Source organism: Felis catus, chromosome E1, assembly GCF_018350175.1.
Source record: "Felis catus isolate Fca126 chromosome E1, F.catus_Fca126_mat1.0, whole genome shotgun sequence".
In the NCBI taxonomy this organism is placed as follows: Eukaryota; Metazoa; Chordata; class Mammalia; order Carnivora; family Felidae; genus Felis; species Felis catus.
Window position 1 is genome coordinate 49,983,156 of NC_058381.1, and position 21,406 is coordinate 50,004,561.

At 44.9% G+C, this 21,406-nt stretch overlaps 1 protein-coding gene across 3 annotated transcripts; it reads left to right on the top strand.

The window, feature by feature from the left end:
- Positions 1 to 341: 341 nt before the first annotated feature.
- PRKAR1A (protein kinase cAMP-dependent type I regulatory subunit alpha) lies at positions 342 to 19,920 on the top strand. Of its 3 annotated transcripts, none has more exons than XM_019818149.3 (12): positions 362 to 490; positions 766 to 900; positions 4,224 to 4,403; positions 9,602 to 9,772; positions 10,570 to 10,661; positions 10,863 to 10,924; positions 14,977 to 15,023; positions 15,681 to 15,839; positions 16,883 to 16,943; positions 18,049 to 18,170; positions 19,139 to 19,220; positions 19,554 to 19,920. In XM_019818149.3, the coding sequence occupies exons 3-12, from the start codon at positions 4,230 to 4,232 to the stop codon at positions 19,724 to 19,726; spliced, it is 1,143 nt and encodes a 380-aa protein (XP_019673708.1). In that variant the 5' UTR covers positions 362 to 490; positions 766 to 900; positions 4,224 to 4,229; the 3' UTR covers positions 19,727 to 19,920. The 3 variants fall into 3 exon arrangements, with proteins under 3 accessions (XP_006940584.1, XP_019673708.1, XP_044901164.1); XM_045045229.1 differs by having other exon boundaries at positions 365 to 490; positions 695 to 900; XM_006940522.5 differs by lacking the exon at positions 766 to 900 and having other exon boundaries at positions 342 to 490.
- Positions 19,921 to 21,406: the final 1,486 nt, after the last annotated feature.

Below are 21,406 nucleotides of genomic sequence, written 5' to 3' on the forward strand. Positions count from 1 at the left end.
CCCGGAGGGGAGAGCGGCCCGATCAGCCAAGCGGACGCTCGGCAGGGCTCGGATTTCCTGGACCGGATGGCGGGCCCGTGCCCGGAGGCCCGCGCGGTGCAGGCCAGGCGCAGGATGCGCGGCCGGGCGTGCTCATCCTGGGCGTCCGCCGCTGCCGCGGATCCGCCGCGGCCGCCGCCTCCTCCGGGGCCTGGAAACGGCAGGAATCTCCCCACCCCGGCCCCGCGTCCTCCCCCAGCAAGGGGCTGCGGGGCGGAGTCGCCCACCTGTCATCCGAGACGCCCCACGTGGGTCCGCCCGGGTTGGGGGTGGGGGCTGGAGGGAGGGAGAAAAGGCAGAGGCGGCGAGGGAGGCGGGAGTGAGAGTGGGGCGGAGTGAGGAGTGGAGGCGAGGGGCCGAGCAGAGAGGGGAGCTCCCCCAAGCCGCGCCGTCGACGAGCGGAGAGCAGAAGGAAGAATACAGGGGACCTGTGGTATCCAGACAGGAACAGGTAAGGGGGGCAGGTGAACGGAAGGAGGGGAGCGTCGGGCTGGAGAGAGTGGGGAAAGGATAAGAGGCGGGTGGGAGGAAAGGGCTGCGAGTGGGGGACGAGGTTAGATTAGAAAGGAGAGCGGAAGAACGATTCTAGGGCGTGGAGGGGCCAGGGTCCTTCTAAGAGGGGCTAAAGAGGAACCCGGGCCGCTGCGCCTTTAAGGTTGCCAAGGCGACGGCTCTGGCCAGAGCGAGGCGCATTGACGTCAGCAGTCGGGCGCTGATTGGTTGCAGCCGGGTCGTTTCCGGTGGAGCCGCCGCGGAGCCGCTACCGCAGAGTAGAGCGGGGCTGGGAGGGAAGCGCCCGGACAGCTCAGCCAGCCGCAGCCTCGCACCCGCTGTCCCGCGTCCGCCGCCGCCCGTGCCCAGGTGAGTGGGGTCGACCAGGGGTCCCCGACGCGCCGAGCTTCGCGGCCCCGCCGCCCGTTTGGGGGCGCTGGACCGATCCAAGATGGCGTCACGGGGAGCGACCTGCAGGGGGATGGCCGCACCCCCTGCCCCTCCCCGGCCCCAGCGGGCGCCTCCCCGTAGGCCTCACGCCCCGGGCCGCGCCCCCGGCCCCGAGTCTGCGGCTCCGAGGCCCCCGGGTCGCCGGGACTGCTCCGGTGCGGGGCTCACCGGCCGCCCCGCCCGCGCGCGTTCCCCGCGCTCGGCGGCGCTGGGGCCCCCGGCCCTCCGCGGCCATCGCGCCCCTGCCGCCTCCGCACCCGCGCGCCGCGGCCTCCTCGCTCGCCCTCCCCCATTTCCTGAAGGACATCAGTTCGATTTTACTGGAATCCGCCATCGTTCCCCCTAGCATTGCTGGCTGATCTTGAGACTCGGCCGTTCTCGTTTTTCTTTCTAGGGCCTCCTTGTCCTCCTCCCCAGCAGTGGCTTTCTTTCCCCGGGAAAGCCTTCCGGGTGCTCCCCTCCTCCCCCCTGCTCCGTGATTTTAGCTTGGCTCCTGAATTTCGTTTTGTCCCCTTTCACCTCCCTTTTTCTGATCTTCGTCCCCGTCCTTCCTCCGTCTTTTCGCCACCGTCGTGGCCTTCCGACTAGAGTAGGATGAAGGAAGGATAGGCCTCCCTTCTTCATTCTGTGGCCATGATTGTGGCATGAGTGAAGTGAAGGGCACTCTCCTGCCCTTCCTCTCGAAAATAAGTACATGGTCCCTATTAACCCCTGCAGCGCAGGGCAGGTGTAATGCCAAACAGCTACTTTGAGAGATTGTCAAGCGACTGGCCTTTCTAGCAGAGGAAAGAAAGAACGCTTTCTCAAGATGACCCAAAGGAAGTGTTTCTGGCTGGTCTGAGGGTCTGCGGTCTGAATCAGCAGGTTTCCCAAAAGTGTGTTAAATATGCCCTCTCATGTAATCCTTTTGAAACTGAATTTTATCACAATTGAATTGACAAAAGAAAACGGAGTTTTCTTATGAGCAGGTACAATGCAGTGAAAGTTTAGAAGGAGTTAAATAATTTTGCGGGGGGAGGGGAGAAGCTAAATTGTTGGGCTCTTAGTTTTAAGAAGGAATACAGAGTATATCCGATTAAAAATACTAAGACAGTCAAGTTTGGATTAAGGGGTTCACATGGTGACTGCATTAATCTTGGGGCGTTTTTGTTAATTTGCTCCCTCAGGAAGACCAGCCAGTGTGTTCTTTTTAAGACTTTGTTTCAAACAAAAGGTCAATTTCACTTGTTAGACCCAGTTCTCTCATTTCTACCAGCCAGAGTCATGATCTTTGAATGATTTCTCTGATCAGTTGAATACATGGATTGATATTCCTGAAACATGTCGGAATATTTTGGAGCATAAAAGATCTGATTTATCATTGTTCTTGGTGGCCTTTGGCATTATTTGAAATGTAGAAAATTCACTGAAGTGGATTATCAGTTCGTGTGACGGTCTGACCTGGAAAAGTGGTTGGTATAAATCCAAAATTAAAGAACCTTTTTTTTTTTTATTGTTTATTTCTCAAGTAGCGTGGTTCTTTTTCTGTGGCTTTTAATTTATGTGCTTGTCAGGGAGCTACAGACTTTCTCATGGTCTGTTAACTAGTCTGCTTGTGGGGCGCCTGGGTGGCTCAGTCCGTTGAGCGGTTGAGAGTCCGACTTCGGCTCAGGTCAGGATCTCACAGTCTGGGTTCGAGCCCCGCATCGGGCTCTGTGTTGACAGCTCAGAGCCTGGAGCCTGCTTTGGATTCTGTGTCTCCCTCTCTCTCTGCCCCTCGCCTGCTCATGCTCTGTCTCTCTCTGTCTCTCAAAAATGAATAAACGTTAAAAAAAATTAGTCTGCTTGTTATTGACCTTTATTTGTCAAAACAAAATGAATAACAGTGTAGCACTTTGGCTCTAATCTGGTGTTTCTTTTTTTCTTTTAAATTTAGAGTTTCCTCTCTGGTTTCGTGTGCATTATATTTGGAAAAGACTGATGTGTATTGAATTCATCTGGGAGGGGGAGAGGACCTCAATTTTATTTTCTAATCTTAATGGCTTAATAATTAGGAGTTGGGAGGAAAATAACTTATGACTGTGTCGTTAAACTGGTAAGCTTTAAATTCCGGGGTAAAGTTAGCTGCTGTTACGTTTCTACTTACTTTACTTTACATCCAGGTAGTTTGAATCCTCTAAAATTCATTAAATGCAGTTTATCTATTGATATCTTCATGTACACTTTTTTAAATGTTTTTATTTATTTTTGAGACAGAGACAGAGCATGAGCAGGGGAGGGGCAGAGAGAGGGGGGAGACAGAATCTGAAGGAGGCTCCAGGCTCCGAGCTGTCAGCACAGAGCCCGATGCGGGGCTTGAACTCACGGACTGTGAGATCATGACCTGAGCTGAAGTCAGACGCTCAACCAACTGAGCCACCCAGGCGCCCCTTTCATGTACATTTAAAATTTAACCTGTTTTAGCATTTTTCTGCCCAAAGAAAATGTTTTGACATTTACCTGCCCAAATCTTGTATGATTTATTTGAGAAGGTTCTTTGGTTTGTTTTTGCTTTTGTTTTTTTCTGTTAAGGCTATTTTCTTTTACCAGTGTGTTTGTTATCACTTAGGGCCGGGATTTTATAAAAGAATCCGGAATAAAAGGTTGCTTTTAAAATTCGTCTGGAGATCATTTTGTGTTTTTAGAAATTTTGATTATGCTAGTGGTTGGCTAATCAGATCCTTTGCTCCAGGGGTTTGTTGAGCGACATTAGGACACTCGCCCAGGATAGGAGTTAGGTACGGGGAATGTCAGAAGTTCTTCATTGTACTTCCTTGCTTTCACTTAGAGCGGACTTGTGTGCACTTGTAATTCTCTGTCCTGTTTGCCATTTACACACTTCCCCACGTCATCGTGATTTCTTTGCAGGGGGAGAACTGAATGAAATTCCCTTAGGGTCCTGACTCCTCAGTGGCCCTCCTCCGCGGGGGGTAGTGGCTGATCCTTCCTCCCAGGAGCGCGGGTTCTTGCCTCTTGCTGTTGCTGCCTGCAGAACCCAGATCCCGCGCCAGGAACTAAATGAAACACTTCTTTGGAAGAATGCTATTTATTTCTTTACATATTTTCTTTGCGAACCCCCACCTCCCTGTTTAAAAAAAGAAAATCTCCGGGAAAAAAAGCCCTTGTGATTCAGTTGCCTGATGAATTTCAGTCAAAGGCCAGCTCGGCTTGTGCTCTTTAGCAGTCGTTGGCCCAAGCCCGTGTGTGTGTGTTTTCGCCCGCAGACAGCCATGGCCTCCGGCAGCACCGCCAGTGATGAGGAGCGCAGCCTCCGCGAGTGCGAGCTCTACGTCCAGAAGCACAACATCCAGGCGCTGCTCAAGGATTCCATCGTGCAGTTGTGCACTGCCCGGCCCGAGCGACCCATGGCATTCCTCAGGGAATACTTCGAGAGGCTGGAGAAGGTAAATATACACGCGGGAGACCCGACGACCCCGGCGACTGTTACACGTAACGCCGTCGAATGTCCCCAACTTGTACCACTTGGAAGAAAAGGCATTTGGACCAAACGAGAAATCTAAACTAGAGTTTCACAAAAAGAAGTGCAGTTAAGGCATTTCTAGTAATTTTTAACTTCGTGATCGGTAGAATGCCTCAAAACAAACCTGCATGGCGAGTTTAGCTGGGTAACGGAGGGCTTCTAAACAGTAGTCCCTTGTAACCGTCTTAATTGACCCATAAACCTGATTAAAATAACTAGATACGGTTGATCAGAGGTAGCGGTTGTAGGACACGAGAAGTTCTACGGAGCTTGAAAGCAGCTAATGCTTTCGTTTCCTTCCACAAAACGAGGGAGCTTCGTAGACCTTGTTTCGCCTTTTAAAACTAATGCAATGAAGCATTTGAGTCTAGCTTCTGACCAAGCGGGGGATCTGAAGTACAGGCGTCCGTTTCACTGTGGACTGTATCTCAGATGAGTCGGGCTGTAGAGCGGAGACGCGAAGGGTGACGTGACCGGTGTTGGAATTTTCCTTTACTTACGGTTTTGGTCAGGACTTGTTTCCTGTTGAAAAAGAGCAATTCAGTTTTTATTCTTTATCGTTCATCCTCATTGCGTGTGTCACTGTGACCTAAGGATGTGCTAAGTGCTTTTCTAAGCCGAATGGTAGTCAAGGACAATGCTTCAGTTCACTTCCCTCAAGAAATGATGAATGAGAAAGTCTGGAACGTTAAATGCTTTCAGTAGTTTGGTTTGTTTCTGTAAATTGAGATAAGTTTACAGGTTTTTTTATACATACTGAAGCTTTGATGTGGTTTGAAATGATTATGAACCACTTGGGAGGCATTTCTTAGGTATGTGGTGATTAATTATTTAATTGTATAATAGGAATATTTGTAATAGATCCCATTTGTTTGGAAGATTTTTAAGTGGCATACCATATTGGTCAAGAATCTGTGTATACTAAGATTTTAAAAGTGTTTGGGTAGCCCGGTGATCAGACATTTTCTACTACTGTCTTGTTGAAAAGGTGTTTGCTGAAACTGGTGTTTAGTACCATGATTAAGATAATTAACAACAAAAGAACCACTAACCGGTTCCCAGGAACGTGGCCTCGCTGTTTTAGAATTGTATTAGAAAGTCTCGCTTGCTCCGTTGTAAGCAATTTCCAAATGGTTCGTGAAATACTGTAGAGCCAGGCTGCCGTGGGCGTTCCCTGTTTTGAAATAAAGTGCGTTCCTGGAGATCTGGTTCTGAAATGGGTCACGGTAAGGTGATCCCTCTTCGCTTCAGACATCAATAGAAACCAGCGGATGAGGGAATGAAGTGGGTGGGACATTAAGGGTGTGTCTTTTTATAGGGAACATGGAGTGTGTGGTCACTGCAGCGCCTGGGCTCACCCTCGCGCTGCCCTGCCGAAGCCTCCCCGACAGGGAGGCAAGAAAGCGTCCTTAACGGAGTGTTCTGCAGATGGGATTTTTAGATTTAATGTGTATTAGCCTCTTGACCTCTTAACAAAAGTCCTGGCTGACACACTCCTTCCTGTAACTCAAGGGTCTTTATTTCACACGCGCACATTCCTTTAGCCAGGGTCCAGTGTGGCTGTCTGGGCTTTTAAGGAAGTAGATTTTCAACTTTTCCACAGGTCGTTGTTCTGTACGTTAGGTGTTGGGTTTAGTATGTCTGGAAATACACAGTCACATTCTTGTCACCTCCTTTCCTGTGTTAACCAGGGGTCGTGTTTCTGGTGCCTTGAGCTACTCAACGAGAAGTGTGCCCCAGACTCACAATTGGTCCGTTGGGAAGCTTCTGCGTTTTACTTCAGACTGTCATCTGAAATTGAAGTTCGCACTTGTGCATGTATTTATTAGAACCTTGCCTGTCTGATAGGTCAGAGGAATTTTAATTGCCGTGACCACTGAGTGTCTCCACTGAGTGCCAGGTTCTGTGTGAAGCACTTTGCACACATACATATTCCTCATTTCAGATGTGAGAGGTCGGTGACTATCCCCATGTTAAGAGGTAGCGGGTGAAACTCAGAAGCGGAGTGACGTGGCTTGTACACGTGGTGTGGCAGTTAACTTGTACTGGGGCGGCATACGACCCCCTCCTCCCCCACCCCGATCCCAGTGGCTTACTCTACGTAAAGCCCCCGATTGCAGTGGCTGACTACAGAAGACCTTATTTCACGGTCCTGGGCAGCTCTTCTGGGCTCAGCCCCTCCTGTCTTCCTGACTCCACATGTTTCTTGTTCTGGAGCTGAGTGCAGGGAGCAGCCACGGTATAGAGCATGCTGTTGCTCAAGGCGAGAACCACCAGAAGCCCAAGCAGGGCAGACCATCAAAGTGGGCGCAGTATGGTGCGTCCACTTACATTCCAAGGCCACGCCCCACGTCCATTTGCTTGGAAGTTTGTCTCCCCTGTGGGGAGGAGGGGAACGGCGAGGGGGGAGAGAGAACGAGTAATTGTTGGAAGCCTGTTAAGTAAGTGGTGGGGATGCTGTGAACTTAAAACTCGAGGACGAGTGCCGGCAGCCATGAAGTAGATTAGGAGGGTTTTTTGGTGTGTTTTTTGGCTCCTTTTGGCTTTTGTTTTCATAAGTGGGAAAACCGAAGAGGGGAGAGGCTGGCAGCGGAATGACGACAGCAAGGAAAAGGATATAAAAGTGTATCCTAATATGTACTAGGATTCGATCTCAGTAATGGATGTGAGTCACCAAGATGAGGTTATATCTGATTGCTGTTTAAAGAGGATCCACGAAACAATGTTAAAAATCAAAATGCTTTTGGTCCTTAAAAATTGTCTTAAAAATTCATTTAGATGTCGTTCTAAATGAGATGCCGTTTGTGTCAGTTTTCATGAAATTTTTGTGAAATGCCAATGACAGATTTTTGGAGGTAGAATTTGTGTTTTAATTTATGGCCTTCAGCTAAATTTGAGGAGACAACGAGTTTTATAGTTCTCTGTTAGTATGAGGTGGGAAAACTTACTGGTTATTGGAATTACCAGAAGGAAAATGAAGTGGGTTTTCTGAAAAATGTGTTTAAAAAAATTTTTTTTTAAAACATTTATTTAGTTTTAGAGAGAGAGCGCAAGCAGGGGAGGAGCAGAAAGAGAGGGAGACACAGAATCCAAAGCAGGCTCCAGGCCCTGGGCTGTCATCACAGAGCCCTTCTCCGGGCTTGAACTCACAGACCGTGAGATCGTGACCCGAGCTGAAGTCAGCTGCTCAACCGACTGACTGCCCAGGCGCCCCTCTGAAAAATGTAGTTTTAAAGAAAGTGGTTACGTGTTTGCACATGGTTCAAAATTTTGCAAGTACAAAAGGGTGTGACATAATAAAATAGAATGAAATGTATGACATCTGTTTCCTATATAAATACATAATCTAACATAGTATATAAGATATTTTATCTGAGTAAAATTGTACGTTGTTCTATAATACTGTATAAATATGTAGTAAAAAGTCCCATTCCATTGTCTTCTTGAGTGCAGCCAGTTTTCTATAGATAATATATGAGCATTTACCTACAAATTCATATATAAAAAAGCTTCCTGTTTTCCAGCAGGTGCATGGCATTCCATTGTATGGAAAAACTATAATTTATTTGATCATTGAGGACCATTTTGGTTTCCACTGTTAGGCTATTACAAACTATTACAAATGATACAATGAGTAACTTAGTATATATGTTTTATCACATATATGTATATGTTGGAATAAATTCTTAGAAGTAGAATTTCTGGGTTAGTTGGTCAAGAAGTAAATGCATTTGTAATTTAGTATAAAGCATAGTAAGATTGTTTTCATTGTATGTTTTTCTTACTGTGTTTTCTTCTAAGTTTGAAAATTAGAAAATCCAGAGAAATGAGAAAAATAAAGCCAAACCTTCTCTCCAGAAAAGAATAAAAATCAGGCATGATTCTCCTAATAGAAATTAACATTGTTAATACCTTGATGGTTATCACCCTAGGCTTTGTTGTGGCATATATAAGCTCTTTTATTTGTAGAAGCAGGGCTAAATACCATGTCAGAGAAAAAGTAGGCATCTCATTAATTTCTTTTATCAAAAATCTTTTTGAAATTATCAGTAAATGCGAATAAGTTCATTTAGAATTTGAAAAATGGTTTAGAAAAATAATGGAGAATGAATGAGTCAAGTGAATGAGAGCATAGTAGAGAATACGTTCTTGGGGTTTGTTTGTTTTTTTCATTTTTATTTTATATCGAGTATAATAACTTTCTTTACTGCACAGTTAAGAGACATTTCTTTTTAAGGCCCTGGATCTGAAAAGTAAGAATATTAAAGAGTTTATCTCAGTTTTTATATGAATTGATGTAATGAGATTTTAAAAACAAGTGAACTTTTGGTTTTAATTTCGGTGTAATGAATAATAAATAATTAAGGTATTAAAGAATATAAATAATAGAGATAATGAAGAATGCTTATAGCTCCTTTGGGAGAAATATTATTAGATCTGATCTTACTTAAATTCTTGGTTACCATCACATCATTTCATAGTTTGTTTATATCTGAGACTCCAGCCAGAATATGAATCCCATAGGCTTAGGACCCTTTCCTGTTGGTTTTGGCATTGTCTTTTCCTAGCATCGACTTGACATGGCAGATCCAGAGAATACTTAAGTGAATTAAGGAAATAACCCAGTAACCTAGACATTGTTGTATCACTTTGCTGTGCCTGAGTGGTTATTTCTAGGTAACAGTTCTTTTGGGGTGTGTGTGTGGTGGGGAATCTTCATGCTATCTGTAGCAGCATACGGAAACCTAATTCCCCAGGATTTTGTTTCGCAGTTTATTGCTGTTGTGTGCATTGTAAGGCATTGTTGCCAATGTATTACCATAACCATTATCTAATTTTTTATTTGCATGTTATGTGTCCTTGTACTAATGGCTTTTGTTTATTATTAAATATGGTGTCCATTATCATCTGAAGAAACAGTGTAGCCCTTTCAGAGTATTTCTTTTCAAACTCGACTCCATTTTTTTTGCATTTAGAATGGCCTTTTTCCCCTTCACTTTCACATTGGTAATAGAGGAAGAGATCTGCAGTGATTGAGATTGGGTCACACTAGGGAGGATACGAGAAGACCAAATTGACTTGCTGAAGGATCTCATTTTATAAACGTGTAATTTTTTTCAGGAGGAGGCAAAACAGATTCAGAATCTGCAGAAGGCAAGCGCCCGTGCAGATTCGAGGGAGGATGAGATCTCTCCTCCCCCACCCAACCCAGTGGTTAAGGGCCGGAGGCGACGAGGTGCCATCAGTGCTGAAGTCTACACGGAGGAAGATGCTGCGTCGTACGTTAGAAAGGTAGTTCTGCTGTCCGCACGATGGAGCAATGTTTTCGGGACCCACGTGGTCGTCCGCTAGCCGCCTGTGGTGATGCCTGCACCATTTTGAATAGTAAAACACAGGATGGGTTGTACTTCGTCCTATACGGTTCTTGGGTCCCGGGGAACAAGTTACTGTACTAACATGCCATTAGAGGAAATAACTAATAATGATTGTAAAACAGTGAACGGTTGTATTTGGGGGGTTTTCTTTTCCGGTTGCTTTGCAGTGGAAGAAGCGGGCAGTGTTTTTTCTCTTGAATCATGGTTTCTTTTTGACATCCCGTAACTCATGTTGTGACTTTGAACCTTTTATCCTGGAAGCTTCCTTCCTCCGTTTGGCTCTTCCTTGGAGCCAGCCTGCCATTTTGAGTTCTGCTATTGGCCTGAAGGGGAAGAGAGTTGTCCTGACAAGAGGCTTGTGAAGCTCATAGTACGTGGTCACAGTTTAAAAATGACTAATTGTCATAAACTGCTTAGTTTTGCCTCAGAATAATGACCTTGCAAGGTGTTATGGTTTGTGACTTTAGTCGTTGACTGGAAACCAAGTATGAGCCTTCAATATAGGCTTGGTTGTAGGAAAGGGGATTAGTCAGTCAATATTTATTGAGTACTTTGGAGATCACAGATAGTACAAGCGTGTTGTGTTAAATAGTTAACTCAAAGCAGTCTTGTTTAAATACCATAGCGTATCTTGACGTTTAATTGAAATGCACGTTCAGACATGATCTGGTTTTGGTTTATGGAATTGTCATTGGATCTTCTGTTCTTTTCCAGGTTATACCAAAAGATTATAAGACAATGGCTGCTTTAGCCAAAGCCATTGAAAAGAATGTGCTCTTTTCACATCTTGATGACAATGAGAGAAGGTAGGTTCGGGTTCTTGGTTATACTGTTTTTTCAGAACACCCGTGGTCCCAAACTAGTCTGCTCGCTGCGGCAAGTTTTGATAACCTTTCACCCGATGACGGTCCAGGCTGAAGATCTGGGAGCTTTAAGTCAAAGGGTGGTGTTTGGAATCCATAGAAGATGCACATGAGATGTGACTTGAGGCCTTGTGTGTCTTGCAGCGATATTTTCGATGCCATGTTTCCCGTTTCCTTTATTGCCGGAGAGACCGTGATTCAGCAAGGTAAGGGCTGCCGCTTCCGCGGCCTGCAGGATTTTGTTAATTGGAGTTCGTTTTCTTCTTTTCGGCCTGCCGTTTTCCTTCTGTCCTACTGCTGGATTTTCCGATCTCTTTCTTTCTTTTTTTTTTTTTTTTTTGAGTATCGTTGACACACAATGTTATATTGTTTTCAGGTGTACCATTTACTGATTTGACAAGTTTGTACATTAAGCTGTGTTCACCACGGCTGTGGTACCGCCGGTCCCTTTATAGGACTATGACGGTGTCACTGACTGAATCCCCTAGGCTGTGCCTTTCCTCTCCGTGACTCACTCATTCTGTGACCGGAAGCCTGTCCCACTTCCCTTTGCCCATTTTGCCCTTCCCCCCACCCCCTGGCAGCCTTTGGTTTGTTCTCTGTGTTTACAGGTCTGATTCTGCTTTTCAGGTGTCTGTTCATTTGTGGATGCGTGTACTTTTTCTTTAAGATTCTGCTTAGGAGTGGAGTCATAGCACATTTGTCTTTCTCAATCTGACTTATTTTACTTAGAATAATGCCCTCTAGGTCCATCCGTGTTGTTGCAAATGGCACGGTCTTCTGATTTTTTTTTTTTATGGCTGTATAATGTTCCATTATTTTCCTTATTCATTCACCTGTGGATGGACACTTAGGGTACTTCTATATCTTGGCTATTGTAAACAGTGCTGTGGTAAACATAGGGCTGCATAGATCTTTTCAAATTCATGTGTTCATTTTTTTCAGGTAAATACCCAGTAGTGGAATTATTGGATCACTGGTATTTCTATTTTTCATTTTTTAAAATGGTTTAACGTATTCTAATAGCAGACTTAACGTGGACAGCACAGAAGATCAACAACGTTAAAAACATGTACTTGCGTGTAGGACAACTCAGTTAGAAAAGCATAGTGAATGGATCACATCTACTGTCTGATAAGAATGCTGCAAACACTATTTAGTTGTCATCAATATACTTGTTTTAAGAAAATCCAAAGGTTGGCATTGTCCAGAAAAACGTAACAGGTTTATTTATTATCGTTATATAAAGTTAAACTGCTGAAACGTGTTCACTGAGACATTTTGACTTGCATTAATGCTTTATGTCCCCGCATTTATATTAAAAATTCACACACGGGTGCCTGGGTGGCTCAGTCAGGCGTCCGACTTTGGCTCAGGTCATGATCTGGCGGGTCATGAGTTCAAGCCCCGCGTTGGGCTCTGTGCTGACAGCTCAGAGCCTGGAGCCTGCAGCCTGCTTTGGATTCTCTGTCTCCCTCTCTCTACCCCTCCCCCACTTGTACTCTCTGTCTCTCAAAAATAAATACTAAAAAAAGTTTTCTGTGCAAAATATTAATATGTTATTATATATTACATATAATTATAATATTAAATAATACTAATAAATACACATTTTAAAAGTTTTGCTGTGCAAAAACTTTTTTTTGTTTTTTAAGTAAATTTATTTATTTTGAGAGAGAGAAAAGCCCAAGCAGGGTCTGCGCTAATAGCACAGAGCCTGATGGGGAGCTCAATGTCAGGACCCTGGGATCATGACCTGAGCCAAGATCGAGAGAGTCAGATGCCTGACCGACTGAGTCACCCAGGGGCCCCAGTGAAAGCTTTTGATTTTGATGTAGTCCCTTGCCTACGGAGACATATCTAGAAAAATGTTGCTGTGGCTGACGGGAGAGAAATACTGTTTTCTCTTACAGGATTTTTATGGTTTCAGGTCTCATATTTAGATCCTTAATCCATTTTGAGTTTATTTTTGTGTATTATGTTAGAAAGTGGCCCAGTTTCATTCTTTTGCACGTAGTGTCCAGTTTCCCCAGCACCATTTGTTGAAGAAACTGTCTTCTCGCCATTGTGTATTCTTGCTTCCTTTGTCGTAGATTAAGTGAGCATATACTTGTGTGTTTATTTCTAGGCTCTGTTCTGTTTCCTTGATCTGTGTGTCTCGTTTTGTGTTAGTACCATACTGTTTTGTTTACTGAACTTTGTAGTATATCTTGAAGTCTGTCTGGTATTGTGATACCTCCAGCTTTGTTTTTCTTGGGATTGCTTTGGTTATTTGGGGTCTTCTGTGCTGCCGTACAAATTTTTAGTATTATTTCTTCTAGTTTTGTGAAAAATGCTGTTGGTATTTTGATAGGAGTCATACTGAGTCTGTAGATTGCTTTAGGTAATATGGACATTTTAACAACATTAACTCTTTTAGTCCTATGCCCATGGAATAGCTTTCTGTTTGTCTTTGTCATCTTTCATTTCTGTCATTTGTGATTTACGGTTTTGAGAGTACAGATCTTTTACCTCTTTGGTTTATTCCTCGGTAGTTTATTCCTTTTTGGTGCACTTGTAAATGGTGTTACTTTTTAAATTTCTCTTCCTGCTACTTTGTTACTAGTGTATAAAAATGCTGTTGATTTCTGACTATTAATTTTGTATCCTGCCACTTGACTGAATTCATGAATTACTTCTCGTAGTTTTTGGTTGGAGTCTTTAGGATTTTCTATGTATAGTGTTGTTTGTGTTGTTCGCAAATAGTGACAGTTGAAACTTCTTGCCAATATGGATGCCTCATTTCTTTTCTGTGCTGATTGCCGTGGCTAGGGCCTCAGTTCTGTGTTAAATAAAAGTGGTGAGAGTGGACATCCTTGTCTTGTTCCTGAACAGAGAGGGAAAAGCTCTCAGTTTTTCACCTTTGATTCTGATGTTAGCTGTTTGTTTTTTGCATACGGCCTTTTGTTGTGTTGAAGTATGTTCCTTGTAAAGTTAATACCTATTCTCCTCTATTCGAAAAAAATAGAGGAGGAAAGCAAGCTTCCAGATATATGCTCCAAGGCCAGCATTACCCTGATGCCAAAACCAGACAGATACCACAGGAAAAGAAAACTATAGACCAATATCACTGAGAACACAGATGCAAAAATCCTCAACAAAATACTCACATTCAGCAAGACATTGAAAGGATCGTTCATCACAGTCAGGCAGGCTTTATTCTGGGGATGCAAGAATGGTTCGATATTTGTAAATCAATCAGTGTCCTACACCACCACATCAACAAGACAGATGCTAAAAATCACATGATCCGCTCAACTGATCCTTTTTTTTTTTTTAAATTAAAATCCTTTGAACTTTGGGGTGCCTGGGTGGCTCAGTCGGTTAAGCGTCCGACTTCGGCTCAGGTCATGATCTTGCGGTTCGTGAGTTCAAGCCCCGCGTTGGGCTCTGTGCTGACAGCTCAGAGCCTGGAGCCTGTTTCAGATTCTGTGTCTCCCTCCCTCTGACCCTCCCCCATTCATGCTCTGTCTCTCTCTGTCTCAAAAATAAATAAACGTTAAAAAAAAAAAAATCCTTTGAACTAAAAGGCACACTTTCCCTAAAGGACTACTGTTTTCTCTAGTATCTGATACAGTTTTGTTTATAGTAACTTTTGGAGGATATTGCATTTTAATTTTGAATGTTGTGTGAGATTTTAGAGCCATATATGTTTCGTATATCCTTTATATTATTAACCACTTACAGAGTAAAATAAAGTAGGAAGCGGCAAAGCAGTTGCATTCTGAATCACATAGCACATGTTTGTAAGGTTCTCGGGCTTCTGATTCTTAGCTTTTTTGCCTTGTGTATTAACATGGATCTAACCTTATGGGTCTCCCCCTCCCCTGTTTTCTTTTACTTACTCTTGATATTTTCGTGGGTGTTCATAATCCATGAGTTTCCCAGTGTAGTGATAGTCTGATATTTTGTTACTTACTCTGTTTTGTTGTCATGATCATGTAACAGGTACTGTCTTTGTTACACATAACAGCTTTTTTTTCTTTTTAAGTTATTTTTCAGAGCTGTTCTTTACCATGAGATGACTAAAAAATTGATCAGTTTTATGGCTTTAAAAATATATCATTGGACTTTTCTTCCTGAAAGGTTGTGTTAATTTTAACACGCTTTCTTTGACGGCACCTCTGTAAAATAAATTTATTTTTACATTAATTTGATAGTTCTGATGTATGTTTCCTCAATTTGCATTATACACCTAACTTTTTGTACTCTGTTTTAGGTGATGAAGGGGATAACTTCTATGTGATTGATCAAGGAGAGATGGATGTAAGATTTAATAATAGAAATATGTTGATAGTCGTAAAGGTGAATGTGTCAATACTGATTACTTGTAAGAGTTTCTGAAGGGCTGTTAAAAGCCTCGTATGTCAAATTCCAGCAACATCTTTTGCCAGGTATTTTAAATGACACAGAGAAACTTTTTAACCTATTGAAAGGCAATTTCGTTCGCTAGACATTCAGTTTAAATCTCTTGCTGGAGTCCCCGGTTAAGGCGCGTGTGCGTACTGTGGTAAGGTAGATGTGAGGGAGACTGTCCATGAGACCTGGGAGTTGGCGCTGAGACTTGGTACAGCTCTCTTGATGCTGTGAACCTTGTTTACAAGGGAAATGGGCATAATAACAGCACTGCTGTCGCAGGATCATTAGTTCAGTGCCGTCTGCAGGAGGCACAGCACTCTCGAAATGTACACGCGGTCAGCACTTCGTTTACCTCTGCCCTGATCCTCCCCGTGGGGAACGTTCTCATGTCGGGTAATTAAGCCCGTGAATCACAGACACTCGGGTTTGTGCTGCTGTGTACTACAAACATCATGTATTCCGGTTTAGAAACCAAGTTCAGTATTCTGGCTCCTTGGAAGGTGTTTCATCCCAATGTGTTTGTGTGTGTAGGAAACAACCGGTCCTTTGTCATTTGCCTTTTAGGTTTATGTCAACAACGAATGGGCAACCAGCGTTGGGGAAGGAGGCAGCTTTGGGGAACTCGCTTTGATCTATGGAACGCCTAGAGCCGCCACTGTCAAAGCAAAGACGAATGTGAAACTGTGGGGTATCGACCGGGACAGCTACAGAAGAATCCTCATGGTGAGCCGGCACGCCTCTTGGAGTGCGACGTAGAATTCCGTCTGTGTCACAGGCGTTTGAGTCGTATTGCCCGGTCTTTTAGAACAAATGTCTGGCTGCAAATAACACGGGAGACGCATGTGGTGCGTCTGTAGTGGTCAGCCCACGTTTGGGAACGTCCCCATTTGCACGTCAGGTAGCTTGCCAGGTGCTGCTTCTGAGAGCACGAAGTGCCTTATGGCTGTTCGCAAGTGACCCGCTTCCCTAAACGGCAGGGGGGTTGTCGGTAGTGCAGACGTCCCCTCGTAAGACTGGAGGAAGAAACAAAATGATAAAACCATTGGAACGTTCTGCTCATGTGGAACCTTGTGACAGGTTTATAGAGTAGTTTCAGATGTTAAGTGCCAGCTGCTGGCATTCGTCCTCTTGAATGGTTTTCTTAAATTTGTGCCGTGCCTGTCTGGCTATTTGACAGTCTGCAGTTGGACGTACTTCGAACATTTGCTGTATTTGGGGGATGTGTATGTGTAGGTAGACGTATACGCGCCTGTAAGGACGTTCCAGAGGACTGTGCTCCCCCGTCTCCTTCCTCCAGATACTTGGCGTTTACCAAACCTCACAGATAAGACAGCTTGGTTAAGTCAGGGGCTAGGGGACTGTTTTCCGTAGAAGGTCTGCAAGTGGTAGCCGTTTTCTTTCCTTAGTTCTGTGGAAGATTGGGGTCGTGGGGAAGAACCCTGGGCTGCAGATACGTTCAGCTCTAGTCACTCATGTAACCTGGTAGCTCTTTTGGAGAATTGATGGTGCGTTTGGCATTTCATTAATTGGTTGTCCTAGGCACCTTCTTTGGCCATATGCCTGGTCTGACTTTTAAGAGCGAGTTACTCAGCTCTTTATTAAGCTGAACCAGTGGCTTTGCCGTCTTCAACACGAAGCATCAAGAAGCATCAGCAAGCTTTGACTTTTTTTCTTTTTTAATGTTTACTTAACATTTAATATTTATTCCACAGCATTATGTGATAATTACACATTTTTAAGATCACTTTTTTTTTTTCCATTTATAGGGAAGCACGCTGAGAAAGCGGAAGATGTATGAGGAGTTTCTTAGTAAAGTATCTATTTTAGGTGAGTTTTGGAAGATTACACGGAGAATTGTTAAATTGAAGTGTTAGTGATACATGCTTATGTCATAAAAACTGCCCTGGTTATCAACTCACTTTTTTTTTTTTTTTTTTGCTAACAGTAATGAAAAACACAAAGTTGAAGTTTGACCAAGTTAGAAGTAATTTTACAGTGTATTTAATCTACTAGTCTATGACACACCTCTTTACTAGTGGTGGACGTGGGAAAAACTTCCTGGAATTATGTGCTACTCATTCCTCTGGGAGAGGCAGAAAGGCTAAAAGTGTCCTTCTTTGCTGATGGACATTGGCAGTCATTCCCCCTCTGATTTCTGTCTCTGTTGCTCCGTCGGTGAGTTGACTGGTTCAGGAGAGTCGAGCGTTTCCACGAATGCCTTTTCTCTGTAGAAAAATTAGGTGTCATTTTCTGATTTTCTTTGAAGAAGTGCTGGAAGTTTGTCGAAATTGAGTAAAGCAGGTTAACTGGACACAGTTGTATTTTGTTTCACGGCCTCACAGATGTTGTTACAACCTGCTCGGGGAGGGGGGGTGGTGGTGATTCTTAGGGAATAGTCTTCTGCCATTTTGTTAGAGCGAGTTGACTTCTCCCCCCTCGTTTGTCCTTTCTCTGAGAGGGTTACGTTTACTTAATGACTTGGGTTTCCGTTTGGCTTTGGGGAACTGTTGTCCAGTTCTCCTCATGGGTTTCATAAATAAATTCAACTTCGGGTTTAAATAGGTAAGTTATTTCTGTGAACCTCTGGGATAGTACGGATGGCGACACTCTCTATGACGTTTGGGTCTTGATTTGCATTGATGGTGTTCTTTAGGAAGACTTAATGATTACATTTTTTATTCCTTTACCATTGGGTGCAGTTGATAAGTTAACCTGGCCACTGGACCACTGAAGTAAGGATCTAAGAGTTATCTGTAAGTAGGAGGAGGATCTTGCTGAGACTTGAGGTGATTGAAGAGAGGCGCCATGTTGAACCTGCAACACTACTAGAATATTAAATGGGCATGGCTATGTGACTCATCCTTTTGAGAATTTTGACATTTTTAGCAGTGACAACTAGCGTAGAGAAATTCTTTCGATTCTCGCCTTTCAGAATCTCTGGACAAGTGGGAACGTCTCACAGTCGCTGATGCGTTGGAACCTGTTCAGTTTGAGGATGGGCAGAAGATTGTGGTGCAAGGCGAACCAGGGGACGAGTTCTTCATTATTTTAGAGGTAACGGAGCCTGTGTTTGTTTGATATTGGGGGGAGAAAGCAGTACACCATAAGAGAGAAAAGGGGCTCATTCTGATTTCCAGCTTCACTTTTTAGTAATACCTGATAGATTTTATTTAAAAATTATCTTTCACTTAGAAATGGTGTTGTGCCAGGCCACCGTATTTTAAATGAGTTGGAGTCCGTTCTGGAAGGGCTGTTCAGGAAGTAATGGCCAGATTCTGAGCTCCTCGATCTTTTATCACGCAAGCCAAGTGAAACTTACCCAGTTAGCATAACAAACTATTACGGGTCTGTACCGTCCTTTTTAAAATCGTATGTCTGGACCATTGGCAAATAAGGGTTAAAGGCAAGCGTGTAAAGGCTGAAAGCTACTATGTTTTCTATCTTCACAATTCATGGAAATGCATAGCAGATACTCCTGCCCGCCAACCAGAGCCTAAAGAGCAGATTTTGTAGGAATGTGGCTCAGTAGATGCTAATTGCTAAAAGCCAGGAGTCGAGCGACTGTTTCTTTGGAAGGCCAGTTGGTAAGTGACTGAGGCTTTGTGAGCCGTGGGGTTTCTGTCGCAAAGACTCAGCGCTCGCACTTCGACTCAGCGCAAGAGTGCAGCGCAGAAGCGGCCAGAGACGGCGTGTAAATGCGTTGGTGTGTTCCTGTAACGTTTCGTTTATAAAAACAGGCGGCGAGTTCGGGTTGGGCCCCCCCGGCTGCGGTTTGCCAACCCGAGTCTCAGCCCTTTGGCTCCTGGGTGTGAGAAGGGGCTCCGGCAGGGCCGTGGGGCAGAAGGGGACTGGAGCTCACGTCGTGACTCTCTTGAGTCATCTTTTAGGCGAACGGGAGGGTTTGAAATCGCCGCCGCATCTTTTTTTTTATTTTTCTAGGACAAAGTAGCCCCACTTGCATCTGCAGAGGGCCACCCTGGATTTGAAAGTATCTGTTTTGCCATTTGGCGGTTTTATTACAGGGCTCAGCTGCTGTGCTACAACGTCGGTCAGAAAACGAAGAGTTTGTCGAAGTGGGAAGATTGGGGCCTTCTGACTATTTCGGTACGTGGCTGTCCTTCAACTACGTAGTTCGAGTCCCCTCTCAGGGAGATAACGCTGAGCGGTCTCTCTCCGTTCTGTCTTTCTCCCGAATTTTACTTTTTCACTGTAGTCTTTTTGGTTCTCCGAGAGAGGGACATTGTGACCTTTGCCCATCAGTAGTCCGGTCGCCGACGGTCTCCTGTCGGTCGTGTTTAAGTGCGGACGTCGTGGGGCCCGTGCTGGGCTTGAAGAGCGGTAGACGCGGCCTCCCCGTGTCTCGGAAGCGCCCCCGCGGGGGTGCTCCCGGGACGCCCGCCTCCCCTGACCCGTGCCCCCCCCCCCCCCCCCCCGCAGGTGAGATCGCGCTCCTGATGAACCGTCCTCGCGCTGCCACGGTGGTCGCTCGCGGCCCTTTGAAGTGCGTGAAGCTGGACCGACCCAGATTTGAGCGCGTCCTCGGCCCGTGCTCAGATATCCTCAAGCGAAACATCCAGCAGTACAACAGTTTTGTGTCGCTGTCTGTCTGAGACCCGCCTCCCGTGCCTCCCTGTCGTCCCGTCCCTGGTCCGTGCCTCCCTCGCGCAGACGGCTTTCCCCCCTCCTGGCAGCACGGCGGCTTCTCGTCTGTTTGTATTCAAAGTCGCTTCTATCGCACCGTTTTTCATGTGGAGCGTTGACCGGATGCCCCGACGCAGTTAAATAAACAAGAGTTCTGTGGAGACTCCGCTGTTACTGCTTTTCTCTCTGTGCAGTGGTAGTTGCTCAGGCCGGGCGGGGCGCCCCCTGCGCCGCCGGCCGCGTAGGGCAGGGGGGTGACAGCGCGAGGGGCTTCTGTCGCTCAGTGACACAACTTTCCGGTTACCGTAGGTATATTTTAGACTGTACTCATGTGCTGTACTGCTTTATAGAATTAATGATTTCTCATTAAGCTCTGAGGATTAGGAAAAACAGACCTAGAAAAATCCTAGTATAGTAGAAAGACATCTGCCTGTACTTAAACTAGCTTAAGGGTGGGAAAACGCCCATTTTTGCTAAGGATCGGATGGACGTGATCTGTTGAGTTCTTTCTTCCTTTTTTTTTTCTTTTCATCAGAATTTTTGTCAAGCCCCTTCTCCTGGTCTTGTGTCCTGTTGTTAGTGTTTCCCAGTTCTGCCATGTGTAGATGTGGCTATCTCTGCCTGCCTTTTGAGTTTGAAACCAGATCTAGGCTGCAAACACTGAGTTACGGATTAACTACGTCTGCCTCAGCTCAAAAATTCTGATTAGACCCGTATTTACCCAGCTAGTGCCAAATGCTGATCACCAGATGCCGAGTCGGGAATAAGGATTTGAGGCCTACGCTCTTGGTCGTTAACTTAGAGCTCTTGGCTAAACGTACGTGGTTCAGTTGATTCCGGGATTCCCTCCTGTGTTCATTAAACACCGACTGCAGGAGACTGAGTTTGCTAGGAATAGAACACACGGGACGAGTGTCCTAGCAGAAAAATGGAGGTGGTGTTGGTAAAGGGAGAGGTGCCAGGGGCACAGAGTTCAGTGCTGGGGACTCTGTGCCGCTAATTTCCCTGGGGCGGGAGATTTGGGAAGAGTGTTCCACATGGGCTCGGTGTGTGTGGGGGGGGGGGGGGGTGAGGCGTGTCTCTGTTCGTCCAGGTTGAGAAGTTCCGCTCTTCCATTTAGCATTTCTTTCCCTGGCAAACGTTTTTGATGTTTTACAGCAAACTTGTGTTTCGAGTCTTCACCGTATTTCAGTCTTTTCCAGCCTCAACATCCTTCTCTGTTCCATTATTCCATGTGCACCAGTGATAACCCAGTGGTTTATTTTTATTTTTGTTATTTTTTTTTAAACAAAATTTCACAGTTCTGTCATGTTAGGCGCTTTTGTTTTCGTTGTGATTTATATATAACGTACGGTTACATTGGGGAGTGACTGCAAGCGTTTTTCCATCTGTGGGCAACTGGCTGTGATCATCAGTCCCCTTCCAGCCCTTTCCCGGGGAATTTAAATTGGTCATGGCAGGTTTGGTTCATAGATTTGAACGGTTTTCAGGTTGTTAACGAAGTTTGGAGGATACATCTGGGAAAGCGGTTTTATTTACATTTTAGTGTGATGGCCACCACATTACAAATTTTTGTATTTTTCAAAATTACACTAAATGAAGGTTTTCTGATCTGTACTTTGTGTTTAGCTATCTTTTCTATTTAAAAA